Consider the following 25,166-nt stretch of genomic DNA (forward strand, 5'->3'; position numbering starts at 1 on the left):
TACCTAATAAAGATCTCAGAATTCTCTACTCTAACCAATTCTAGTATTTATGTACTATGTCAGAACTTGGAACTCCACACTGCAATCCATTTCCATGTGAACCCATGACTGTACTGAAGTACTCTACTATTCCAATACTTAATTAGATTTTGATAATTGTTGTTCTAGCTGAATCTTCTTTCAGTACATGCATCTGAAAATGTGATTCACAAGGTTTAGCATTATACATTCTAGAATGAAGGAATTTGTGCTGCTATAACATGTAAAAGGTATACTGTTAAGATATGGCATCAAACAAAAAAAAAACGTACTCTTTCAACACAGAACTCTCAGTTCATTACACATTGCTTAACCTGATACAAGTTAAATGTTCAAAGTAACCACCTGCACAGGGTTCTCCTTGCCAACAACAAATGATCGAGATACCTTTCCTGAGGGTGTCGCTATTTCTACCGTGTATGAACCATGGTAGCCTCTGAATTTGAACTCCCCATGGTAATCAATGTCACCATTGGTTTGGGTTAACCACTCTTTCTTCATAGCAAGATACCTTTTGCCAGCCTCGTTGATTGTTCCATCAGCGTCGACCAGGTGAGCATGTTCACGAAACATGAACGCCTCCCAGAATCCCCATAGGACAACCCCCTCCACAGCAGGATGCGCGAAGCATTCGCGGAGGCACACCTCGAAATCGTCAGCTCGTATGTGTTCGTTCTCTGCCGAGACATCCAGTTCTGTAATCCAAATCGGTAGACCCAATATGGCCAGTTTATCTAGGGAGTCACATATGATATCTCCCACTGGATGGCTGATATGACCTTGCACACCAATCCCACCAACTGGTGCGCCCCGTTCCTGGAGATCAACAATCTGCTCGATGAACTTCTCTGGGGTGGATTTCGAATCACATCCATCCTCAACGTTGTAATCATTAACAAAGAGGACGGCTGAAGGATCAAGTTTATGTGCTTCCCTGAACATGTGAGCCCTAATATCCCTTCCAAGTCTATCTTGATAGAAAGACCCATGCAACATCTCATTGTTAACATCATGATGTTTAAACTGACCTTTGTACCTTGACAGTAGGCTATGCAAACGACCTTGTATGGCAGCCATCAAGTGGTGTCCATGCAATGATCGAAGCCACGGCTGCACTGAATCTTCCACTTCCCAAAATAAGCAGTGGCCACGGACTTGTATGTTATGTTTCTGACAAAATTTAAGCAACTCATCAGAATCTTTATAATTTAGCTTTCCTTGTTCCGCCTCTGTCCAGTACCACTTCAGTTCATTCTCAAATACACCCCAATTGAAATTCTTCACGAAGAAATCAGCAAGATCCTCATTCTCGATGTTACTTCTGTTTATGCATGATCCAAATGCAAAACTGTTCTCGGTTTGTTGTATCTTGAGAGCTGAACCAAAAACATTTGCGGCATTTGATCCTTGGAACTTCAGAACAATATCACGCTTCCTTACCTATCAGAAAATTAATATAACATTTCTCAATATCATCGCTGTTATAACCAGTCAATGGATGATGCGCAGAAGAAAGTTTACAGTTTATTGACGATTTTGAGAAAAACATGAAATCTTAGTATGTTCATCCTAACATAAAAAAAATTGAGGGGGTGTGAGTTTCACCTTGTCTGATTTGTCCTTAAGATAATCAAAACGTGCTTTCCTATCAACTGCATAAATTTGTAGGCCCATAACTCTGATATCAACACCCGAAGGAGGACCCTGAACATATGCAATAACTTTGGATGGTTGTTTTTCAAGCTTGAATGCTCCTTTGATTTCATACCATTGGTCCCCATCAGCTTCCACTTGCCCACCATTAAGCCATTGGTCATCTACACCAAGACAAACATTGACATGGTGTCGGCCATGTCCTCCAGCTCCAGTGCGTACCCAGGCAGATACTCTGTAGGTAGTGTGCAGCCTTAGCTTGTCAGTTATTACCTGAGAAGGCCCCATCCACACAGCGGTGCGATTTGTAGCAACGATATAGCGACCACTTATATGCTGCTGACTCGAGGGGTCCTTCAAGATGGAAGCTAGCAGATGGGGTGATTCCGTGTGGACACTCAATCGACATGATCCCATGGGACTCCACCCAGCAAGCCCATGAGAGAAAGCGCTGTTCTGCATAATATTAGCTCCATACAAAACATTCTGCAATACAAGAAAACATCATTCCATTAAAAAAAAGAATACTAGAGTAAGAAACGAAAAGAAATGTATTTTCATCTATGCAATCATGATTAATGATTTGTTGTTCTTTATTTGCTTGCAAATCATGGTCCATGATTGAGAAACATTTACCAAAATAACTATTGTCTGCACACGAGTTGAGTCATTTGATGACTCACTCCTAGGAGATGTAATTGAATAAATTAATTAGCTTACGAACCTCAATTTTTGGGCGTGGAGCAGCCTGAAGTTTTCTTGCCGGAGATAGAACAAGGCCGTCCACAAGGATGTCAATTCCTGCAGGTGGCCCCTCTATAAAAAGGACAGCTTTGGAGAAGGGAGCATGAAGGAGCAACTTCCCTTTCAAATGTGTCCAGCGCTTATCAGAGGCCTGGTTTCTTTGGTAAAAATATATAAAAAAAAGTAGTAAACCAGTGGTATCTATAACCCCTATAAGATAACATTGTCAAATGAAGCGTGTAAATAATAAAATGAACACTTACTTTGAAATGCACAGATATTGTTCACGGCCATTTTCTTGTACCCACAAAGTAGCACGAACTTCAGTCTCATTAGCACTTCCAAATATGCGAACATGAGAACTGATCTCGTAAGAGACTTTTCTTTGCACTCTGCCTGTGATATCTTGCTGTATGCCATTCCAACTGTGGATCCGTCCAGTTGCTGAAGCAAAGTAGTTGCCACTTACGGGCTTTACATTCCCATATGCAGTGAACTCATGCCTGCAGATATTGCATCCTCTTCCAGACCAACTGCTTAACCCTTCTATAAACTGAGGATTCTTAATAACAGTCTCGATTCCACTTGGTGATTGAACATCCTTCAAATGATAGATTAAAAGTTCATACGCATTGCAAAAAAAAAAATACTTACGCTTGCATACCAGAAGTATAAAAATAAATAGATCAGAAGATGAATATACAGCTAAATGAGCAAGATAACTAGTGCTGAAATCTGTGAAACTAATATATGAACACTTAGTGTAGTCAATCTTTGCACCAAAAGTACTAAATGTAACTAGTTTCCTAAAGACCGTCAGAACTCCTCAACTGCTCGAGCATAGCATGCTGCAAATTCTAGATAAACCTAACATCTGAGAAACATACAACAGGTTATCAAACTGAATCATATAATATATTGCTCAGGAATGGGTTAAGGAAATGCACACAGAAAGCATTCACCTTTGACTGCTTATGTTCAGATCTAGTAATAGTAACAGAATCAATAATAAGATCCACCCCACCAGGAGGTCCTTCAAGGTAAAAGACCACACATTTTGGCATATTTGTCAAAGAAAAAGAGCCTTCCAACTTCTCCCACTTTTCTTTTGAGGCTAACACCCTGTCATGTCAGGTTCTGTCACGAGTTAGGGGTGGAAACTCGTGAGGAAATAATTTTGGTGTTGAATAACTTCAAAGCATTACCTTCCAATAGAACTGTAGTGTGCTGGTTCATCTGGATTTTGCAACCTCATGGTTGCTTTTACTTCAGCTTTACCATGGATATTCCCATCAACTCTGACATACGCTGAAACTGAATAAGCAGTGCCGGTTGATACTCTATCTGTAATATCTTGTTCAAGACCTTGCCATTGTTGAGTTCTTTTTGAAACAACAGCATAATTTTCTCCTGAGCTCCCTTTAATACCATCAAGGAAACCGGACCATTGTGATGCCACATATGCATGACAGTGGATAGGACGCCATGAATGAAGGCCTTCGGAAAAATTACAATTTAAAATGATGTTTGTTGTTCCACCAATCGATGATGTCTTCCTCTCTGTTTTCTGCAGAAATTTGTAGTAAAAATGAGACAACAAAGAATCTAATCAATTGGCAGTATAGAACTAGCTGATGTTAAGAACAAAATAGTATATGATGTACACATACTATGGTGGAATAGATCTAGTAGATGCACTCGAAGGCTAACGAAATGTATTTTGGCTGTACGGTCTCAGAAATTAGTTTCAGCAGACAATACTATTTCCTTTTCTAGAAGCACTGGTAAATGTGGTGCCAACCAATTAACATGACGCTATATCAGATTTGCAGGATATGATTGCCTCTCTTTGTTAGTAATATACAAGATTGGTTCACAGACCCAAAATATAGAAGAGTTGACAACATACCATGCAGGATATGGTAACTGAATCTATGAGCAAGTCTACACCAGCAGGGGGGCCTTCAAGATAAAATACCAAACGTCTTGGTATTGTTGTAAGCTCAAATGAACCTTCCAACTTCTCCCAGCGTTCTCGCGAGGCCGAAATCCTGGTCAAACAGCTTCTTTAAATAAACAAATGACACTGATGTAAGTATGATATAAGACAACTGACAGCACCTTCCAGTTGAAGTACCTTGCAACAGAGCGGTAGTTGGCAGAAGATCCCTCGTCCTCAAGTTTTAGCGTGGCCTGGACCCCAACAGGCTCATGAAGTTCCCCATGAACTCTGACATGGGCATTTACAACGTATTTCGTACCAATGCCAATGTTTTCTGTTAAATCCTGCTCAAGTCCTTGCCAAGTCTGCGTGCGATTAGTAAGTACAACATACTTAGACCCTGAATGTGGCCTTATACCATTATGGTAACCAGATCCTTCAACAGCCACAAATGCATGGCAACCGTTAGGATGCCATGAAGATAGATCTTGAGAAAAATCACTGTTTGGTAGAATGTTCTCCATGATAACTTTGTCAGAAGAAGTGTGGTCCTCCTCTCCCTGCTCAACATTGCATAAATAAGTAGTATGTCAAATCCAGTGTCTTGAGCCACAAGAGGAACGATAGAATGCAGAGATTCTGGTATTACGTAAAGAAGAGCAGAGACGTGGCTTGTACAACCGACGCATGTCCTCTCCCAATTCCTATCCATGGCACGAAATCACGCCCTGAATCTTTGTTTCGTGGGGGATCAAACAAATGACTGATCGACCAAGGACAGCAGTGCAAAACAACCCTAAGTTCCATACATGCCGGTGGTTCTAGATACTGTCGAAGCAACTAGGGCAGGAAGAGAAGGCAGCAGCTGTTATGAGCGATACCTTAGGCTCGGTGGGCGGTGGATCTGGATTGGGGAGCAAAGAGGCGGCGCGACCACCCCGGCGGGGGCGGCAGAGAAACGAAAGCAACCCGCATCGCCGCATCATCTCATCTGAAAAGCCCCGACGGCTCGGCGACGGCGGCGGTCGGTGGGGGTGGGGGTGGAGCTACTTTGCCGTGCTGGCAGAGTGGAGAAAGACAAGGCAGGGGAGCAAAGAAAAGAAGAGGAAAAGGCGCGTACGGCGTATACCTTACCTAACTACCGAGGTGGCGCGAGCGAGACGACAGCTTGGGGAGGAGGGGAAGCATAAAGGACAGCAGAGGCAGCGGTGCGACGCGACGCGGCGGACTTGGCGTTTGCTTGTGGAATCCGCTTTGCTTCCTCTACAGCAAATGGTGGCTCAGACGAGGAGGAGGGGAAATGGGAAGGAATCGGATGCCGCGAATGGAAAGCGCTGTCCTTTGCTGCGGCGGAAGAAGGAAGCAAGCGAGCAATCCAGGAGAATCTCGCCTCGCCTCGCCTACGGCTCCTCCTCTGCACTCCTCGGAGGCATAGCAGCGAACACCTCGCGGGCACGTACCCACCGCCGAAAGTCAAACGCCACAGGCGGTGAAAGGGAAAGATGCCACGAGTAGGACTGAACGAACCTCTCGTGCCGTTACCTCTGCGAGAGGCGATCGGCGGCGGATCCAGATGGTGGAGGAGAAGGGTTGCACAGCCTCGCTTGCTGAACTGCTGGAGGCGACGGATGAAGGAGGGAGGGAGGTGGCGACCGGCGAGGGGTAGGAGAAGACGAGGCGGTGCCGCCGTGGTTTCCGCTGCGAAGAATGCGAACTTTTTCTTTTGAAAACGAGGATGGGAATCCAGCACGAGCAGGCCACGCCGATCTAGAAGCCTCACGACACGACGGGAGTTATTGCATCGTGCTAATTAAGTCGGTCTGGGGAGTTCTGTCACAAGAAAAACTCAACCTGGAGAGTTTCCACACGTATAAGTATTAAGTAATTAGAGCATTTCTAACAAATCTCGAAACACAAGCTAAAACTCTCAAAGTTCAGCCGGTTTAAGGTCTTGGCTCGGTTTTGAACGCCAAGCAAATTTCTTAAAAGTTCGCGGATCTGCAAATGTTTTAGAAGCCACAGAAAAAGCGAGCCTCCCACCTTTACATGTACACATCACAGGGCAGTATACCTAAAATCGGTCGGATTTCTTATCTCTCCTCTCGCGCCGTCGTCTGTACTACCGTCTCTAGCCGTCGATTCCTCGTAGCTTCGGTAAAATCGTGCACCGTTATTCGAAGATCCCACCACCGAGCTCCGATTCCGGCTAAATCCTAGCCAATATTCAGCGAGTTGCCTTGATAGCAATCATTCTGGCGAGCTCTGGTGCCACCACGCGCGGGCGGCATGGGGAGCAGGGCCGCGTGCAGAAGCCAAGGGAGCACCATGTTAATAAACCGTTAAAGAAATGTGTCGTTGTCATCCCCAACGTACTTCCACGAAAGCGTCGGCGCGACGCCGTTGTCAGGTTCTCTCCTAAGTACGCGATATCGAGCATGTTGGATTCAACCCAAACGCCTTGTTTCCTAGAGCATCACCGACCACGACCCACAACCCCTCATCGACTGATGAGTGGATTTTATATAGTGTTTTAAGCATACTTGTTGATTATAGAACCACTCATTTCATGCTCCACCTCGCAATTATTATGTATGTTATACATGATTACTTATTCCCATTCATTTTGATGTGAGTGTTGCACACATATTAGTTGAAAGGAGCCAAGATGAGGCAACATGGAGGATCACGAGCACCAAAACTTAGCCATATGGTAGTGTAAAAGTGATATTTTTCCATCATCAACCACATAATAAATATCCAATGCCATGGTGTGGTAGTTCTTGTCCATACGAATCAAACGATCCTGTGAGGAAATGGCACCCAAGATACCAACGCAAGCAGAACACTTAACGACCAACAGTACGGCCGATCTTGTCGTACCACAGGATCTAGGCAACGGGAATCACCATAACTTCTGTGATTCTTTCACCGACTTTGCCTCCGTTCGTTCCTACACTTTCCTTTGATAATTAATAGCCCACAAGCGAAGGGAACCATTATACTACATTTTCGATAAATACCGAGTGTTGGACTCACGAGGAGCTGGACAAATTGGTTCACTAGGTTGAGAAAAGTAAACAATAAAAGATGTGGAGGGTTTTGGTTGTTGTGGGTATACTTCATAGGTGTACCATCGACAGTACCTAGATCCGGCAAGCCTGGACGGCCCATAAACGGTGATGGTGGTATGTGGCCCATCGGGCGGGCCAATTGTTGTAGATCAAGAAGGATGAAGTCCAGCACAGGAACAAGGAGCCGGATCCACCAACCGACACTGTAAGTCGGATCCGGCCTGGCCCATTAGGGGTAGCCGGATCCAGTACGACGCATAAGGGAAGGCGGATCATTGGCGTGCACGGCAATGTAATATTCCGTAGTTACGTGACTTGAATTCCGGCTAGGACTCTCCAAGTAAACCCTAGATCCTGGCGCCTTTGTAAGCCGGATCCCGGGAGCCCTAGAGGCACAACCACGACTCATTGTAACAACGCGAAAGCGCCTAGATAATTCTAGACAAGCAACAGTATGCCCTATCATCGTGCAGGTGTTTCGAAGCTGGGTAAATTGCGTACCACCGTCCCAAGGACTCTCCGCCCGATGGCCCCTACTTCTTCTCCCCCTCGTGAGAATCCCTCCTCCGAGGTACCGTCGAATAGGCAACGATAGTTGGCGCCCACCGTGGGGCCAACGGCGTCTGGAGGCCGGAACCGGGAGGGTTCCGCCATGGGAAGCTACGACAACTTCATCGCCGTGGGGCGTGTCCTTTACGCCGGGAACTTCCCGATCGTCCCTCATGGTGAGTGCTGGATTCCGGCTAAGACCGACCCCATCAAGCTCTCCATCGTCCCAATCGGCGGCATTCACATCTTCATCGGCGAGACTGTCGATTTCGATGGAAACGCCCTGGTAAGTAACGCTGACGCGACCGCCGCTGAGCAGGATGCAGTCGCGAAGATCCGATCTGAGTCGCAGGAACTTCCTCAGGAAGATTCCGCCTTAGATCTGGAAATTTCAAAACCCACCCAATCCGCCCCTGAGCAGGAAATTACGGTGGAAGACCAATGCAGATCCGCCTGGGTCTCCGAGGTGTTGGAGAAGCAAAGGTGTCACTTAGTGCACTGATACGTCTCAAACGTATCTATAATTTCTTATGTTCCATGCCACATTATTGATGATATCTACATGTTTTATACACATTATATGTCGTATTTATGCATTTTTCGGCACTAACCTATTAACGAGATGCCGAAGAGCCAGTTGCTGTTTTCTGCTGTTTTTGGTTTCAGAAATCCTACAAAGGAAATATTCTCGGAATTGGACGAAATCAACGCCCAGGGGCCTATTTTTAGACGAAACTTCCAGAAGACCGAAGAGGAAACGAAGTGGGGCCACGAGGCGACGACACGCTAGGGCGGCGCGGCCCAGGTGCTGGCCGCGCGGCCCTGTTGTGTCGCCACCTCGTGACGCCCCCTGACCTACCCTTTCGCCTACTTAAAGCCTCCGTCGCGAAACCCCCAGTACCGAGAGCCACGATACGGAAAACCTTACTGAGACGCCGCCGCCGCCAATCCCATCTCGGGGGATTCAGGAGATCGCCTCCGGCACCCTGCCGGAGAGGGGAATCGTCTCCCGGAGGACTCTTCACCGCCATGGTCGCCTCCGGAGTGATGAGTGAGTAGTTCACCCCTGGACTATGGGTCCATAGCAGTATCTAGATGGTCGTCTTCTCCTTATGTGCTTCATTGTCGGATCTTGTGAGCTGCCTAACATGATCAAGATCATCTATCTGTAATTCTATATGTTGTGTTTGTCGGGATCCGATGGATAGAGAATACTATGTTATGGTGATTATCAATCTATTACCTATGTGTTGTTTATGATCTTGCATGCTCTCCGTTATTAGTAGAGGCTCTGGCCAAGTTTTTGCTCTTAACTCCAAGAGGGAGTATTTATGCTCGATAGTGGGTTCATGCCTCCATTAAATCTGGGACAGTGATAGAAAGTTCTAAGGTTGTGGATGTGCTGTTGCCACTAGGGATAAAACATTGATGCTATGTCCAAGGATGTAGTTGTTGATTACATTACGCACCATACTTAATGCAATTGTCTGTTGTTTGCAACTTAATACCGGAAGAGGTTCGGATGATAACCTGAAGGTGGACTTTTTAGGCATAGATGCATGCTGGATAGCGGTCTATGTACTTTGTCGTAATGCCCAATTAAATCTCACAATACTTATCATATCATGTATGTGCATTGTCATGCCCTCTTTATTTGTCAATTGCCCGACTGTAATTTGTTCACCCAACATGCTATTTATCTTATGGGAGAGACACCTCTAGTGAACTGTGGACCCTGGTACTATTCTTTACATCGAATAGAATCTACTGCAATACTTGTTTTACTGTTTTCTGCAAACAATCATCTTCCACACAATACGGTTAATCCTTTGTTACAGCAAGCCGGTGAGATTGACAACCTCACTGTTTCGTTGGGGCAAAGTACTTTGGTTGTGTTGTGCAGGTTCCACGTTGGCGCCGGAATCCCTGGTGTTGCGCCGCACTACATCCCGCCGCCATCAACCTTCAACGTGCTTCTTGGCTCCTCCTGGTTCGATAAACCTTGGTTTCTTTCTGAGGGAAAACTTGCTACTGTGCGCATCATACCTTCCTCTTGGGGTTCCCAACGGACGTGTGCTGTACAAGCCATCAAGCATATTTTCTGGCGCCGTTGCCGGGGAGATCAAGACACGCTGCAAGGGGAGTCTCCACAATCCAATCTCTTTACTTTGTTTTTGTCTTGCTTTATTTTATTTACTATTTGTTTGCTGCACTTAAATAAAATACAAAAAAAATTAGTTGCTAACTTTACTTTATTTACTGTCTTGTTCTCTATATCAAAAACACACAAAAAATTAGTTACTTGCATTTAGTTTACTTTTGTTATCATGTCTAGCTCTGCACCTGTTACTTCTTCACCTGAGGAATTAGTTTTTACTTTTAAACAAGGGGATGAGGAGAGTTTTAAAGATGCTTGGTCGAGATTTTTTACTTCTTATCGTAAAGCTGAACCTCAAATGACGCTAAGTTTGCTCCTTAGTAATTTTTATTTTGGTCTTATGATTCGCTATAGATATGCCTTGGATGCTGTAGTGGGAGGAGATTTCCTTCATTGCAATGGGGATCAAGCTTTTAATGCCATAAAAAAGTTGGTTGCATCACATGATTCAACTAATAACTTTGATTCAGCCCTTATTAGCATTTATAATAGATTAAACACTCTTGAGACAAGTGCATCTCGCTTGAATGAAAATTATAGATATGTTCGTAACCGTCTTGATCAAGTTTTAGTGAACTCTGAACCTTCATTATGGGATCCTACTATTAAAATTGTTATCGGTGACCAAACTCTTCATGCCAATTGTGATATTATGTCTGAATTTTGCTTAATGCCTAAGAGTATTCATGAATCTTTGCAACTTTGGGGATTCATTGAAGGGGGAGAAGGAATAACTCTTATTGATAACTCTGTTATAATTCCTAAAGGAATAGCTACGGGTGTGCATACAACCATTCTTGGGAGAACAATATCCATTGATTATCTTGTTATTGAATGTGCAGGAACAGGACAAATCACACTCGGAAGATCCCTGCCGAAACTATTGGGAGCAGTCATAGATATGGGAGAAGGCACCCTAAAATTCACCTCTACACCCGGGGGTAGACATATATTCCCTAAATCAAAGAGTAAGAAAAAGAACAATAAAGGTAAGGGTAAAGCCCAAGGTAATGTCGATGCTTCATCTCTTGATAATACTTGATTTACACTTTCTGCGCCTAGCTGAAAGGCGTTAAAGAAAAGCGCTTATGGGAGACAACCCATGTTTTTACTACAGTACTTTGTTTTATATTTGAGTCTTGGAAGTTGTTTACTACTGTAGCAACCTCTCCTTATCATGTTTTTGTGCCAAGTAAAGTCTCTATGGTAAAGTTGATGCTAGATTTGGATTGCTGCACAGAAACAGCATTGCTGTCTGTCACGAATTCGCGCAGAAGTCTCTGTAAAAAAATCAAAAAATCTGCAAATTTACGTGCGTGATCCTCAGATATGTACGCAACTTTCATTAGTTTTGAGTTTTTCCGTTTGAGCAAGTTAAGTGCCCCTTCCAGGTTCGTCTTTACGGACTGTTCTGTTTTTGACAGATTCTGCCTTTTATTTCGCATTGCCTCTTTTGCTATGTTGGATGAATTTCTTTGATCCATTAATGTCCAGTAGCTTTGTGCAATGTCCAGAAGTGTTAAGAATGATTGTGTCACCTCTGAACATGTGAATTTTTGATTGTGCACTAACCCTCTAATGAGTTTGCTTGAAGTTTGGTGTGAAGGAAGTTTTCAAGGGTCAAGAGAGGAGTATGATATACTATGATCAAGAGGAGTGAAAGCTCTAAGCTTGGGGATGCCCCGGTGGTTCAACCATGCATATTTTAAGAAGACTCAAGCGTCTAAGCTTGGGGATGCCCAAGGCATCCCCTTCTTCATCGACAACATCATCAGGTTCCTCCCCTGAAACTATATTTTTATTCAGTCACATCTTATGTGCTTTACTTGGAGCGTCTGTTTGTTTTTGTTTTTGTTTTTGTTTGAATAAAATGGATCCTAGCATTCACTATGTGGGAGAGAGACACGCTCCGCTGTTGCATATGGACAAATATGTCCTTAGGCTTTACTCATAGTATTCATGGCGAAGGTTGAATCTTCTTCGTTAAATTGTTATATGGTTGGAATCGGGAAATGCTACATGTAGTAATTCTAAAATGTCTTGGATAATTTGATACTTGGCAATTGTTGTGCTCATGTTTAAGCTCTTGCATCATATACTTTGCACCCATTAATGAAGAAATACATAGAGCTTGCTAAAATTTGGTTTGCATATTTGGTCTCTCTAAAGTCTAGATAATTTCTAGTATTGAGTTTTGAACAACAAGGAAGACGGTGTAGAGTCTTATAATATTTACAATATGTCTTTTATGTGAGTTTTGCTGCACCGGTTCATCCTTGTGTTTGTTTCAAATAAACCTTGCTAGCCTAAACCTTGTATCGAGAGGGAATACTTCTCATGCATCCAAAATCCTTGAGCCAACCACTATGCCATTTCTGTCCACCATACCTACCTACTACATGGTATTTCTCCGCCATTCCAAAGTAAATTGCTTGAGTGCTACCTTTAAAATTCCATCATTCGCCTTGCAATATATAACTCATGGGACAAAATAGCCTTAAAAACTATTGTGGTATTGAATATGTACTTATGCACTTTATCTCTTATTAAGTTGTTTGTTGAGCGATAACCATGTTCCTGGGGACGCCATCAACTCTTTGTTGAATATCATGTGAGTTGCTATGCATGTTCGTCTTGTCTGAAGTAAGGGCGGTTTTCACAATCAAATGGTTTGAGTATGCATACTGTTAGAGAAGAACATTGGGCCGCTAACTAAAGCCATGAATCATGGTGGAAGTTTCAGTTTGGACATAAAACCTCAATCTCTTATGAGAATATTAACTGTTGTTGAATGCTTAAGCATTAAAAGAGGAGTCCATTATCTATTGTCTATGTTGTCCCGGTATGGGTGTCTAAGTTGAAGAATGATCAAAAGCGAGAAATCCAATGCGAACTTTCTCCTTAGACCCTTGTACAAAGTGCATAGAGGTACCCCTTTGTGACACTTGGTTGAAACATATGTTATGCAATGATGATCAGTGTTAACCCAAGCTAATTAGGACAAGGTGCGGGCACTATTAGTACACTATGCATGAGGCTTGCAACTTGTAAGATATAATTTACATGATACATATGCTTTATTACTACCGTTGACAAAATTGTTTCATGTTTTCAAACCCAAAGCTCTAGCACAAATATAGCAATCGATGCTTTCCTCTTTGAAGGACCTTTCTTTTACTTTTATGTTGAGTCAGTTCACCTATCTCTCTCCACCTCAAGAAGCAAACACTTGCGTGAACTGTGCATTGATTCCTACATACTTGCATATTGCACTTGTTATATTACTTTACATTGACAATATCCATGAGATATACATGTTATAAGTTGAAAGCAACCGCTGAAACATAATCTTCCTTTGTGTTGCTTCAATACCTTTACTTTGATTTATTGCTTTATGAGTTAACTCTTATGCAAGACTTATTGATGCTTGTCTTGAAGTACTATTCATGAAAAGTCTTTGCTTTATGATTCATTTGTTTACTCATGTCATTACCATTGTTTTGATCGCTGCATTCATTACATATGCTTACAATAGTATGATCAAGGTTATGATGGCATGTCACTTAAGAAATTATTATTGTTATCGTTTACCTACTCGAGGGCGAGTAGGAACTAAGCTTGGGGATGCTTGATACGTCTCAAACGTATCTATAATTTCTTATGTGCCATGCCACATTATTGATGATATCTACATGTTTTATACACATTATATGTCGTATTTATGCATTTTTTGGCACTAACCTATTAACGAGATGCCGAAGAGCTAGTTGCTGTTTTCTGCTGTTTTTGGTTTCAGAAATCCTACAAAGGAAATATTCTCGGAATTGGACGAAATCAACGCCCAGGGGCCTATTTTTAGACGAAGCTTCCAGAAGACCGAAGAGGAAACGAAGTGGGGCCACGAGGCGACGACACGCTAGGGCGGCGCGGCCCAGGTGCTGGCCGCGCGGCCCTGTTGTGTCGCCACCTCGTGACGCCCCCTGACCTACCCTTTCGCCTACTTAAAGCCTCCGTCGCGAAACCCCCAGTACCGAGTGCCACGATACGGAAACCTTACTGAGACGCCGCCGCCGCCAATCCCATCTCGGGGGATTCAGGAGATCGCCTCCGGCACCCTGCCGGAGAGGGGAATCATCTCCCGGAGGACTCTTCACCGCCATGGTCGCCTCCGGAGTGATGAGTGAGTAGTTCACCCCTGGACTATGGGTCCATAGCAGTAGCTAGATGGTCATCTTCTCCTTATGTGCTTCATTGTCGGATCTTGTGAGCTGCCTAACATGATCAAGATCATCTATCTGCAATTCTATATGTTGTGTTTGTCGGGATCCGATGGATAGAGAATACTATGTTATGGTGATTATCAATCTATTACCTATGTGTTGTTTATGATCTTGCATGCTCTCCGTTATTAGTAGAGGCTCTGGCCAAGTTTTTGCTCTTAACTCCAAGAGGGAGTATTTATGCTCGATAGTGGGTTCATGCCTCCATTAAATCTGGGACGATGACAGAGAAAGTTCTAAGGTTGTGGATGTGCTGTTGCCACTAGGGATAAAACATTGATGCTATGTCCAAGGATGTAGTTGTTGATTACATTACGCACCATACTTAATGCAATTGTCTGTTGTTTGCAACTTAATACCGGAAGGGGTTCGGATGATAACCTGAAGGTGGACTTTTTAGGCATAGATGCATGCTGGATAGCGGTCTATGTACTTTGTCGTAATGCCCAATTAAATCTTACAATACTTATCATATCATGTATGTGCATTGTCATGCCCTCTTTATTTGTCAATTGCCCGACTGTAATTTGTTCACCCAACATGCTATTTATCTTATGGGAGAGACACCTCTAGTGAATTGTGGACCCCGGTCCTATTCTTTACATCGAATACAATCTACTGCTATACTTGTTTTACTGTTTTCTGCAAACAATCATGTTCCACACAATACGGTTAATCCTTTGTTACAGCAAGCCGGTGAGATTGACAACCTCACTGTTTCGTTGGGGCAAAGTACTTTGGTTGTGTTGTGCAGGTTCCACGTTGGCGCCGGAATCCCTGGTGTTGCACCGCACTACATCCCGCCGCCATCAACCTTCAACGTGCTTCTTGGCTCCTCCTGGTTCGATAAACCTTGGTTTCTTTCTGAGGGAAAACTTGCTACTGTGCGCATCATACCTTCCTCTTGGGGTTCCCAACGGACGTGTGCTGTACACGCCATCATGCACTTCCTCGCACATACCGCAAGAACCTTCCTTCCCCAGGAGGGAGCCGGACCCATGCAGGTTGAGGCTACCGGAGACAGCAACGCTCCGGATCAGCAAGAGGATGCCGGAGACAAAGAAGAATCAATCCTTGGCAACCTAAGCCCAACCTCTGAAGATGCTTCTCCATGGACACAGATGAGTACAACCGTGCTATGAAGGAGCTGGATGACAATGAGAAAGCTGAGACAGAATCCGCTCCGCCAAAGGAGGTCCTCGTGACCTTAACTGGGCTGGAGCAAGGAGCTGATGCAGAAGCAACTCCGACCGACCCTGAACTTCCAGGCCCGTCCAATCCGGAGACTCCGCAACGGGTGCGCTATCGTGTCGTGCCGGATCCTGGAGAAGGACGTGTCCTCGAACACGGAGAAGATCTGTCCATAGAAGAACTCGCCAGGCAGGCAGGCAGGCCGGGGTGCCATTGCAAACTTGGGAATCCTGACCAAACCAATAACTCCAGAGGATGCCGCAGACCCGGAAGCTCTAGAAGCTAAAAGGAAGGAACTGCTGGCTACCGCTGAGAGGTTTGCCAACACCATAGTAGTAATGCTGGAAGAGAGGCAAGAAGCAGAAGAGGTCATGGAGAAATTCCTAGAAAGAGAGCGTGAAGCTGTTGATTACTTGGAAAAGGCCAAAGCACTCCGAGCACGGTGGGAAACCATCATACAGGATGCCAGTAAGGAAGCAGATAGGATCCGTCGGGAATCCATTGGCCCCCGCAAGATCAACTTTGCGACAGCATCCCCAAGCTTAGTTCCTACTCGCCCTTGAGTAGGTAAACGATAAAAACAATAATTTCTGAAGTGACATACTACCAACACAATCTTGATCAATACTATTGTAAAGCATATGAGATGAATGAAGTGATTCAAAGCAATGATATATAGTTTTGCTAACAAAAAGATAATGACTAAACAACTGAATCATATAGCAAAAACTTTTCATGAATAGTACTTTCAAGACAAGCATCAAAAGTCTTGCATAAGAATTAACTCATAAAGCAATAGATTCAAAGTAGAAGGCATTGAAGCAACACAAAGGATGATTAAGTTTCAGCAATTGCTTTCAACTTTCAACATGTATATCTCATGGATAATTGTCAACACAAAGTAATATAATAAGTGCAATAAGTAAACATGTAAGAATCAACGCACATAGTTGACCAAGTGTTTGCTTCTAAGATAGAAAGAAGTAGGTAAACTAACTCAACATAAAGTAAAAGAAAGGCCCTTCGCAGAGGGAAGCAGGGATTACTCATGTGCTAGAGCTTTTTATTTTGAAATCATGGAAACAATTGTGTCAACGGTAGTAATAATTCATATGTGTTATGCATAAAACCTCCTATAAGTTGCAAGCCTCATGCATCGAATACCAATAGTGCCCGCACCTTGTCCTAATTAGCTCAGATTTCCATGGATTATCATTGCATTACATATGTTTCAACCAAGTGTCACAAATGGGTACCTCTATGCCACCTGTACAAAGGTCCAAGGAGATAAATCGCATTTGATTTCTCGATTTTGATAGATCTCAACTTGAGGACATCCATACCGGGACAACATAGAAAACAGATAATGGACTCCTCTTTTTAATGCTTTAAGCATTCAACAACAAATAATATTCTCATAAGAGATTATGAGGATTAATGTCCAAGCTAAAACTTCCACCATGATACATGGCTTTGGTTGGCGGCCCAATGTTCTTCTCTAACAATATGCATACTCAAACCATTTAATCATGAGAAATCTCCCTTACTTCAGACAAGACGAACATGCATAGCAACTCACATGATATTCAACAAAGGTGTGACAGGTTGATGGCATCCCCAGAAACATGGTTACCGCTCAACAAGCAACTTATAAGAACTAAGATACATAAACAACATATTCATTACCACAATAGTTTTTTAGGCTACTCTCCCATGAGCTATGTATTGCAAAGACAAGGAATAAATTTTTAAAGGTAGCATGCAAGCAATTTACTTTGGAATGGCAGAAAAATACCACATATAGGTAGTTATGGTGGACACAAATGGCATAGGTTTTGGCTCAAGATTTTTGGATGCATGAGAAGCATTTTCTCTCAGTACAAGGCTTTGGCTAGCAAGGTTGTTTGAAGCAAACACAAGTAGGAACCGGTACAGCAAAAACTTACACAAGAACATATTGCAAGCATTATAAGACTCTACACTGTCTTCCTTGTTGTTCAAACAATTTTACCAGAAAATATCTAGACCTTAGAGAGATCAATCATGCAATCCAAATTTCAACAAGCTCTACGATAGTTCTCCACTAATAGATTTAAACTACATGATGCAAGAGCTTAAACATGATCTATGAGAGCTCAAAACAATTGCCAAGTATCAAATTATTCAAGACAATATGAAGCATTATCTGTTTCCAACCAAATAACAATAAGTATAAATGCTGCGACTTTCAGCTTTCGCCATGAATATTAAAGTAAAACGAAGAACACAAGTGTTCAAATAAAAAAGCGGAGCGTGTCTCTCTCCAACACAAGGATTGCTGGGATCCGAATTTATTCAAACATAAAAAAATCAAATAGACGCTCCAAGTAAAGCACATAAGATGTGACGGAATTAAAATATAGTTTCACTAGAGGTGACCTGATAAGTTGTTGATGAAGAAGGAGATGCATTGGGCATCCCCAAGCTTAGACGCTTGAGTCTTCTTGAAATATGCAGGGATGAACCACGGGGGCATCCCCAAGCTTAGACTTTTCATTCTTCTTGATCATATCATATCATCCTCCTCTCTTGATCCTTGAAAACTTCCTCCACACCAAACTCAAAACAATCTCATTAGAGGGTTAGTGCATAATCAAAAATTCACATTTTCAGCGAGAACACAATCATTCCCAACACTTCTGGACATTACCCAAGGCTACTGAAAGTTAATGAAACAAAGAAATCCACTCAACACAGTAAAAGAGGCAATGCGAAATAAAAGGCAGAATCTGTCAAAATAGAACAGTCCGTAAAGACGAATTTTTTCGAGGCACTTAACTTGCTCAGACGGAAAAGCTCAAAACTAATGAAAGTTGCGTACGTATCTGAGGATCACGCATGAATTTTTTCAAGATTTTACGAGTTTCCTACAGAGTGAAAAACGCGAATTCGTGACAGCTAAAAAATTGTTTCTGCGCAGAAATCCAAATCTAGTATCAACTTCCTATTAGAGACTTTACTTGGCACAACAACGAAATAAACATGATAAGAAGAGGTTGCTACAGTAGTAACAACTTCCAAGACACAACAAAACAGTAGCAAAATAAAAACATGGGTTATCTCCCAAGAAGTGCTTTTCTTTAACGCCTTTCAGCTAGGCGTAGAAAGTGCAAATCAAGTAACATCAAGAGAAGAAGCATCAACATCATAATTTGTTCTAATAATAGAATCAAAAGGCATCTTAATTCTCTTTCTAGGGAAGTGTTCCGTACCTTTCTTAAGAGGGAATTGATACTTAATATTTCCTTCTTTCATATCAATAATAGCACCAACAGTTCGAAGAAAGGGTCTTCCCAACACAATAGGACAAGATGCATTGCATTCAATATCCAAAACAACAAAATCAACGGGGACAAGGTTATTGTTAACCGTAATGTGAACATTGTCAATTCTCCCCAAAGGTTTCTTTATAGAATTATCAGCAAGATTAACATCCAAATAACAATATTTCAATGGTGGCAAGTCAAGAATATCATAGAGTTTCTTAGGCATAACAGAAATACTTGCACCAAGATCACATAAAGCATTACAATCAAAATCATTGACTTTCATCTTAATGATGGGCTCCCAACCATCTTCTAACTTCCTAGGAATAGAAGCTTCAAGTTTTAATTCCTCTTCTCTAGCTTTAATGAGAGCATTTGTAATATGTTTTGTAAAGGCTAAGTTTATAGCACTAGCATTAGGACTTCTAGCAAGTTTTTGCAAGAACTTAATAACTTCAGAGATATGACAATTATCAAAATCAAAACCATTATGATCTACATCAATGGGACCATTGTCCCCAACACTCTGAAAAATTTCAGCACTTTTATCACAAACAGTTTCAGCAGTTTCAGACAATTTTGCACGCTTTGTAGTAGAAGTAGAAACATTGCCAACACCAATTATTTTACCATTGATAATAGGAGGTTTAGCAACATGTGAAGCATCAACATTACTAGTGGTGGTAATAGTCCAAACTTTAGCTATATTATTCTCTTTAGCAAGTTTTTCTTCTCTTTCTTCTCTTTCCCTCCTAGCATGCAATTCAGCCAGCATTCTAATATTATCATTAATTCGAACTTGGATAGATTTTGCTGTAGCAAATGACTTAATATCTTTATCTTCATTAGGCATAACTTTCAATTTTAAAAGATCAACATCAGCAGCAAGACTATCAACCTTAGAAGCAAGAACATCAATTTTACTAAGCTTTTCTTCAACAGATTTGTTAAAAGCAGTTTGTGTACTAATAAATTCTTTAAGCATGACTTCAAGATCAGAGGGTACACTTCTACTATTGTTGTAAGAATTACCATAAGAATTACCATAACCATTACCACTATTAGAAGGATATGGCCTATAGTTGTTGTTACCAAAATTATTCCTGTAAGCTTTGTTGTTGAAATTATTATTTTTGATGAAATTCACATCAACATGCTCTTCTTGAGCAACCAATGAAGCTAAAGGAACATTATTAGGATCAACATTAGATCTACCAGTAACAAGCATAGACATAATAACATCAATCTTATCACTCAAGGAGGAGGTTTCTTCTACAGAATTTACCTTCTTACCTTGAGGAGTCCTTTCAGTGTGCCATTCAGAGTAGTTGATCATCATATCATCAAGAAGCTTTGTTGCAGCACCCAAAGTGATGGACATAAAAGTACCTCCAGCAGCTGAATTCAATAGGTTTCTTGAAGAAAAATTCAATCCTGCATAAAAGGTTTGGATGATCATCCAAGTAGTTAGTCCATGGGTAGGGCAATTCTTTACCAAATATTTCATTCTCTCCCATGCTTGGGCAACATGTTCATTATCCAATTGTTTAAAATTCATAATGATACTTCTCAAAGATATAATTTTAGCAGGAGGATTGTCGAGGGTGCTCCTCGGCAATGCCCTCCGATAGGGGCTTAGGGTTGATGGAATCCTGCAAGCTGACACGAGACATCGGTTCACAGACAAGCGGGGAGAGCGATTTACCCAGTTCGGGGCCCTCGATGAGGTAAAACCCTTACGTCCTGCCTGTCTGTTCTTTGATTATGATGAAAACAGGTTACAATGGGGTGCCGAATAGTTCGGCTGTGATCTCGTCGAGATGCTAGTTGCTAGGGTAACCTAGTTCTAAGCTTCTGCTGGCTAGTATTGCTAGGATTGATTGTCCCCCTCGATAGCCCCTCTCCTGGCCTTTATATAGGTGGCCAGGTCCCGAGAGGTCTAATCGAGTACGAGTAGGTTTACAGTAGATCTATCTCCAACCTTTCCGTGTTCAGCTTCTTCCGTGTCTTGTACTCCAAGTAATCTTCCGTCGCACCGCCCTAGTGGCCCATCTTGCCATCGGGTATCTTCATGGGCCTCCAGTTGGACTGTGTAGGGTAGAGCAACATTGGTTACCCGAAGGGTAATGCCCACGTCAGTAGCCCCCGAGTGTCTAGCCGAACATAGTTCGGGTAGAGACTAGAGCTTGTCTTCTTCCGAAGTCCTTCTCCTCGATCACTCTTGCGTTTCTTCTATCTTCTATTTTTCTATCGGGTGCGCGTCAGTGCTCCCGATGGGAGTAGCCCCCGAGTCTATGTACGGATGCTTGCAATCCGTGCATAGACTCAAGTTGTACCACTCGAACATTTTCTTCTGCCGAAGCCTTTTCCTGCAAGTCTCTGTAGTCCATCCGATACATTTTCTTTGTGCAAGGGATAACGAATAACGTGCCCAACTTTTGTTGGTTAACTGCTGATGGCAAAACAACGTTATCCTACACAGAATCAAGTCCCCGGGCATGATCCTGGAGTGCGAAAAAAGTTTTATCGGGTGCGCATTCAGCGCTCCCGATGGGAGTAGCCCCCGAGTCTGGGCACGGGCGTTTACGTCCGGATGCAGACTTGAGTCAAGTTTTTCCTTCGAGTCTTTATTCTATCGGGTGCGCGTCAGCGCTCCCGATGGGAGTAGCCCCCGAACCTAGGTGCGGATGCTCGCAATCCGTGCGTAGGCTCAAGCTGATCACCCGATACTTTTCTTATCTCTTCGTATGCAATCAACAGTGCCCATGACGTTACTGATGACACGCTGCTGTTGTGACCTGATTGACAAGACTTGACCCCCCGGGCCCACCCTAGTTCTGCGCAAGCAGTTTTTAGGTTTTGACCAGTGCACGCGCAGCGACCGAGGCGTTTCCTCGATTTTTGCGCGACGTGGGAATAATGGGCCGCCGGTTCCATCCTGTTTTCTAGCGCCACGTGTACAGCTGGATTCGGTCCACCTCCCACGACGCCCACGGAGTTATGGCCACGATCTCATGTTAATCCTTTTGGTATAAATAGAGGGCTTCCTCATTTTTACTTTTTTACACCTCCCACTGCTCATCTCCTTCGCGTATCCTCTCCTTCTTCCTGCATCCTTCCCTCAGAAGCTTCAAGCGCCATGGGTAAAAAGAAGGGTGCTAGCGCTTCGGAGGCGGCCAAAGTTAGCCGTGATTGGAGTGCCTCCGCCATCTCCAACCGCGACATCAACAAACTGCGGGTCCTCGGATTCATCTCCGCATCTGAGGACGATATTCGCCTTCCAGGTGCAGTTTCTCGCCCAAAGCCCCCAAAGGGCTTCACCGTCATGTTCACTGCTTTTTTGTTCCGCGGCCTTTCTCTTCCCGCGCACGAATTCCTTCGCTCTCTTTTTTTCTTCTACGGGATTCAGCTCTGGCAGCTGACCCCAAACTCCATCCTCCACCTCTCTATCTTCATCACTGTCTGCGAAGCCTTCCTTGGCATTGATCCTCACTGGGGTCTCTGGAGGAAGATCTTCTACGTGAAGCGTCATAATGACAGCAACGGGCCCCCCGTCGTCGGTGGCGTTGGCTTTGTTGTTAGGAAGGAAGTCGACTACTTCGATTATCCAATGAAGGAGTCCGTCCAAGGCTGGCGCAACAAGTGGTTTTACCTGCGAGACCCGTTAGTGCCTGGACGACGCTTAAACCTTCCTCCCTTCGAAGATAGGCTGATAGCTAAGCCGAAGAAATCTTGGCGAAACATTCTTTCTCCCGAAGAGAGATTGACAGCCGACAGGCTGTTCGACCAAATAGTCATTCTGAAGAACACGGGAGGCTTGACAATGCGCGGTACTGAGGTTGTCTCAGTGTTCCTTCAACATCGAGTGCAACCGCTGATGTCTCGCCCCCACCAGCTGTGGCTTTACACGGGCAAGGAGGATGAGTCCAGAGTTAGCTCTGCCGAACTTTCGGCTGAAGACCTCCGGGATGAAGTCCGCCGCTTAACGTGCCTTAGTATGAAGGACAACATCGTCCTGACATCGGCTCGTCCTCCTTATGATTCTGATCATCCTCCAACTGAGGTAATTCTTTGCCTTGTTTCTTTTCTTCTGCTGTTACTATTCCTTTATCCGTCGTGCCTTACAAACTCCTTTTCCTTCGGCAGGCGCTCGCTGCTGCCCGGTGCTATCCTCCTACACCTGAAAGCGGTGTGGTACTAGAGGATGATGACGAGGATTCTGACGGAACCGAGGAGGCCCCGCATGCCCTTGAGGATAGTGATGTCCAAGAGGAAGAGGCTACTGAAGATGACGCCTTCATCAGGAGTAGGCGTCGGAAGCAGGTACATGATGACCTTATCACTTCGGCTGAATCAAGTCCTCGTGGAGGAGATAATGATGCCGACGAAGCTACCGCGCCTCCTCCCGCCAAGAAGAGTTCAACAAGCTTCTTCACAGGCGAAGATGACCTTGACCTGTGAGCGTCTCTTACTCCTTCTTTGATTTATTTCCCATTATCTTGCATGCTAAGTGTGCACTGTTTTTAAGCAGCTCTGATGATGATGATGACGAAGTCCCTCTTGCGAAGAGGGCCAAATTTGTTTCTGAGAGAACTACATCGGCCAAGGAATCCAACCCTTCTCTCGCGAAATCGATGCCTCCCTCGCGAACGGTTGTAGAGAAGGTTCCAGTGTCGACGGTTATTCCTCCTGGCGACGTTCCTACTTCATCAGCGGGTCGCGACCATGTAAGTATTCAACCTGCTCCGCTTTTGCCGAAATTTTCTTTATATCGACTGAATCCTTATGATCTTATTTCGCCGCAGCCGATTTATGCCACAGTCGATGCTGTGGCGGAGTTCGCCGAAGAGTTCACCCAACTAGAAACCGAAAACTCCCAACTTCGAAAGACTATCCGATCTTCGGCTGATCAGGTGCTTGAGGCCAACAGGCTTGCTACTGACGCCAAGAACGAGAACGTCTTGCTGAAGGAGGAAGTGAAGAAGCTGAAGCAACGACTGAAGGATGAGCAAGATGCCAAGCGTGCAGCGGCGGCCGCGATCGACAGGAAGGAAGGCGCTCTTCGCGAGTCTATCAAGGATTTGTTAGGTAAAATTCATAGTCCACCGTTTTTCGTCTTGGTGTTTCTATCATTGATTACTGATCTGCCTTTTTTTCAGATGCTGCCGACTTAACCGTCACCCGACATCATCAACTTCGGGAGGACTCTACAGCCGACGCCTTGTCACTTGCCGCTGAGTCCAATGTCCAAGTACTTGCCCTTTTGAAAAAGGCCAAAGGAGCGTTGTCGAGGTTATACTCGATGATCTTCCCGAAGATGAAGGAGGACAAGACTCTCGACGAGATGGCGACTTCTTTCCTTGTTGACCCTTCAGAGCCTGTGGAGGTATTGAAACGTCGTAGCCGTTTATTTGGGGCGGTTCTTACTTTCCAATTGCTCATGGGCCATGGGATGGGGTCAGACTTGGAGGAGTTGTCCAAGGCGTTGCCTGTCGATAACGACAATCATTTAGTCGACCTTGAACCTTACAAGCGATCGGCAGTTACTTGTGCCAACTGACTCCTGAAGCTGGTGGATGAAGCTCAAGCCGAGCCTGCTCCCGAATCTGCCCCTGGCTCGTCATCAGCGAACCCTTGAACTTTTCATTCGACTTGTTGTAAAATAAGATCAGTCGTAACTTCGTTGCAGTCCAGTTTTAGTTCGGCTCTGTTGCCAATTTGAACATGCTTTTGAATGTATCACATGTGCCCAGTGCTCCCGATGGGAGTTTTACTTTGATACTAGTCTGAATTAAGGATTGCACTGCAGATTCCTCCGTCTTCTTCTCGTGCTGAGCTTTTTCCGAATCCTTCAAATAATGATGAGTCAGGCCTCGTTCGCCGCTTGCGTGACCAAGTGTCTAGTTTAGACAAAGATATCACTTCTCTTCGTGCGATGGCGGCCTTGGTGAAGAAAAGGGGGGAGATAGCGACAGCTATCGAACAGTACGCTCTTGATGGTCTCCATGTTGCTACCGAAAGTTTAGGCTGTAAGTATTAACCCATGCTCTGCTCTCTGCAATAGTTTTGAGTATTCCCTTAACTGGTTCTTATTCCTTTCCAGTTGTAGCTTCAGATGCGGCTGAGGAGAACAAGAAGATCCATGAAGAGGTTGAGGCAATGACTGACGTTGCGCACCCGAATCATGGTTTGTGGCTGCATCGTCCGAAGGCTGTCGTCATGGCGAAGTTTAAG

At 43.8% G+C, this 25,166-nt stretch overlaps 1 protein-coding gene across 3 annotated transcripts; it reads right to left on the bottom strand.

The window, feature by feature from the left end:
• Positions 1–296: 296 nt before the first annotated feature.
• LOC127333601 (endo-1,4-beta-xylanase 1) lies at positions 297–6,126 on the bottom strand. 3 transcript variants are annotated; one of them, XM_051359988.2, is made up of 9 exons: positions 5,906–6,126; positions 4,574–4,938; positions 4,346–4,487; positions 3,642–4,003; positions 3,399–3,558; positions 2,700–3,037; positions 2,417–2,594; positions 1,645–2,178; positions 297–1,479 (listed from the first exon to the last, which is right to left on the bottom strand). In XM_051359988.2, exons 2-9 carry the CDS (start codon positions 4,900–4,902, stop codon positions 364–366), a joined length of 3,159 nt encoding a protein of 1,052 aa, XP_051215948.1. In that variant the 5' UTR covers positions 4,903–4,938; positions 5,906–6,126; the 3' UTR covers positions 297–363. The 3 variants fall into 3 exon arrangements, with proteins under 3 accessions (XP_051215948.1, XP_051215949.1, XP_051215946.1); XM_051359989.2 differs by having other exon boundaries at positions 5,921–5,939; XM_051359986.1 differs by lacking the exon at positions 5,906–6,126 and adding an exon at positions 5,260–5,792.
• Positions 6,127–25,166: the final 19,040 nt, after the last annotated feature.

The sequence above is a fragment of the Lolium perenne genome, chromosome 2, assembly GCF_019359855.2.
Source record: "Lolium perenne isolate Kyuss_39 chromosome 2, Kyuss_2.0, whole genome shotgun sequence".
NCBI lineage: Eukaryota > Viridiplantae > Streptophyta > Magnoliopsida > Poales > Poaceae > Lolium > Lolium perenne.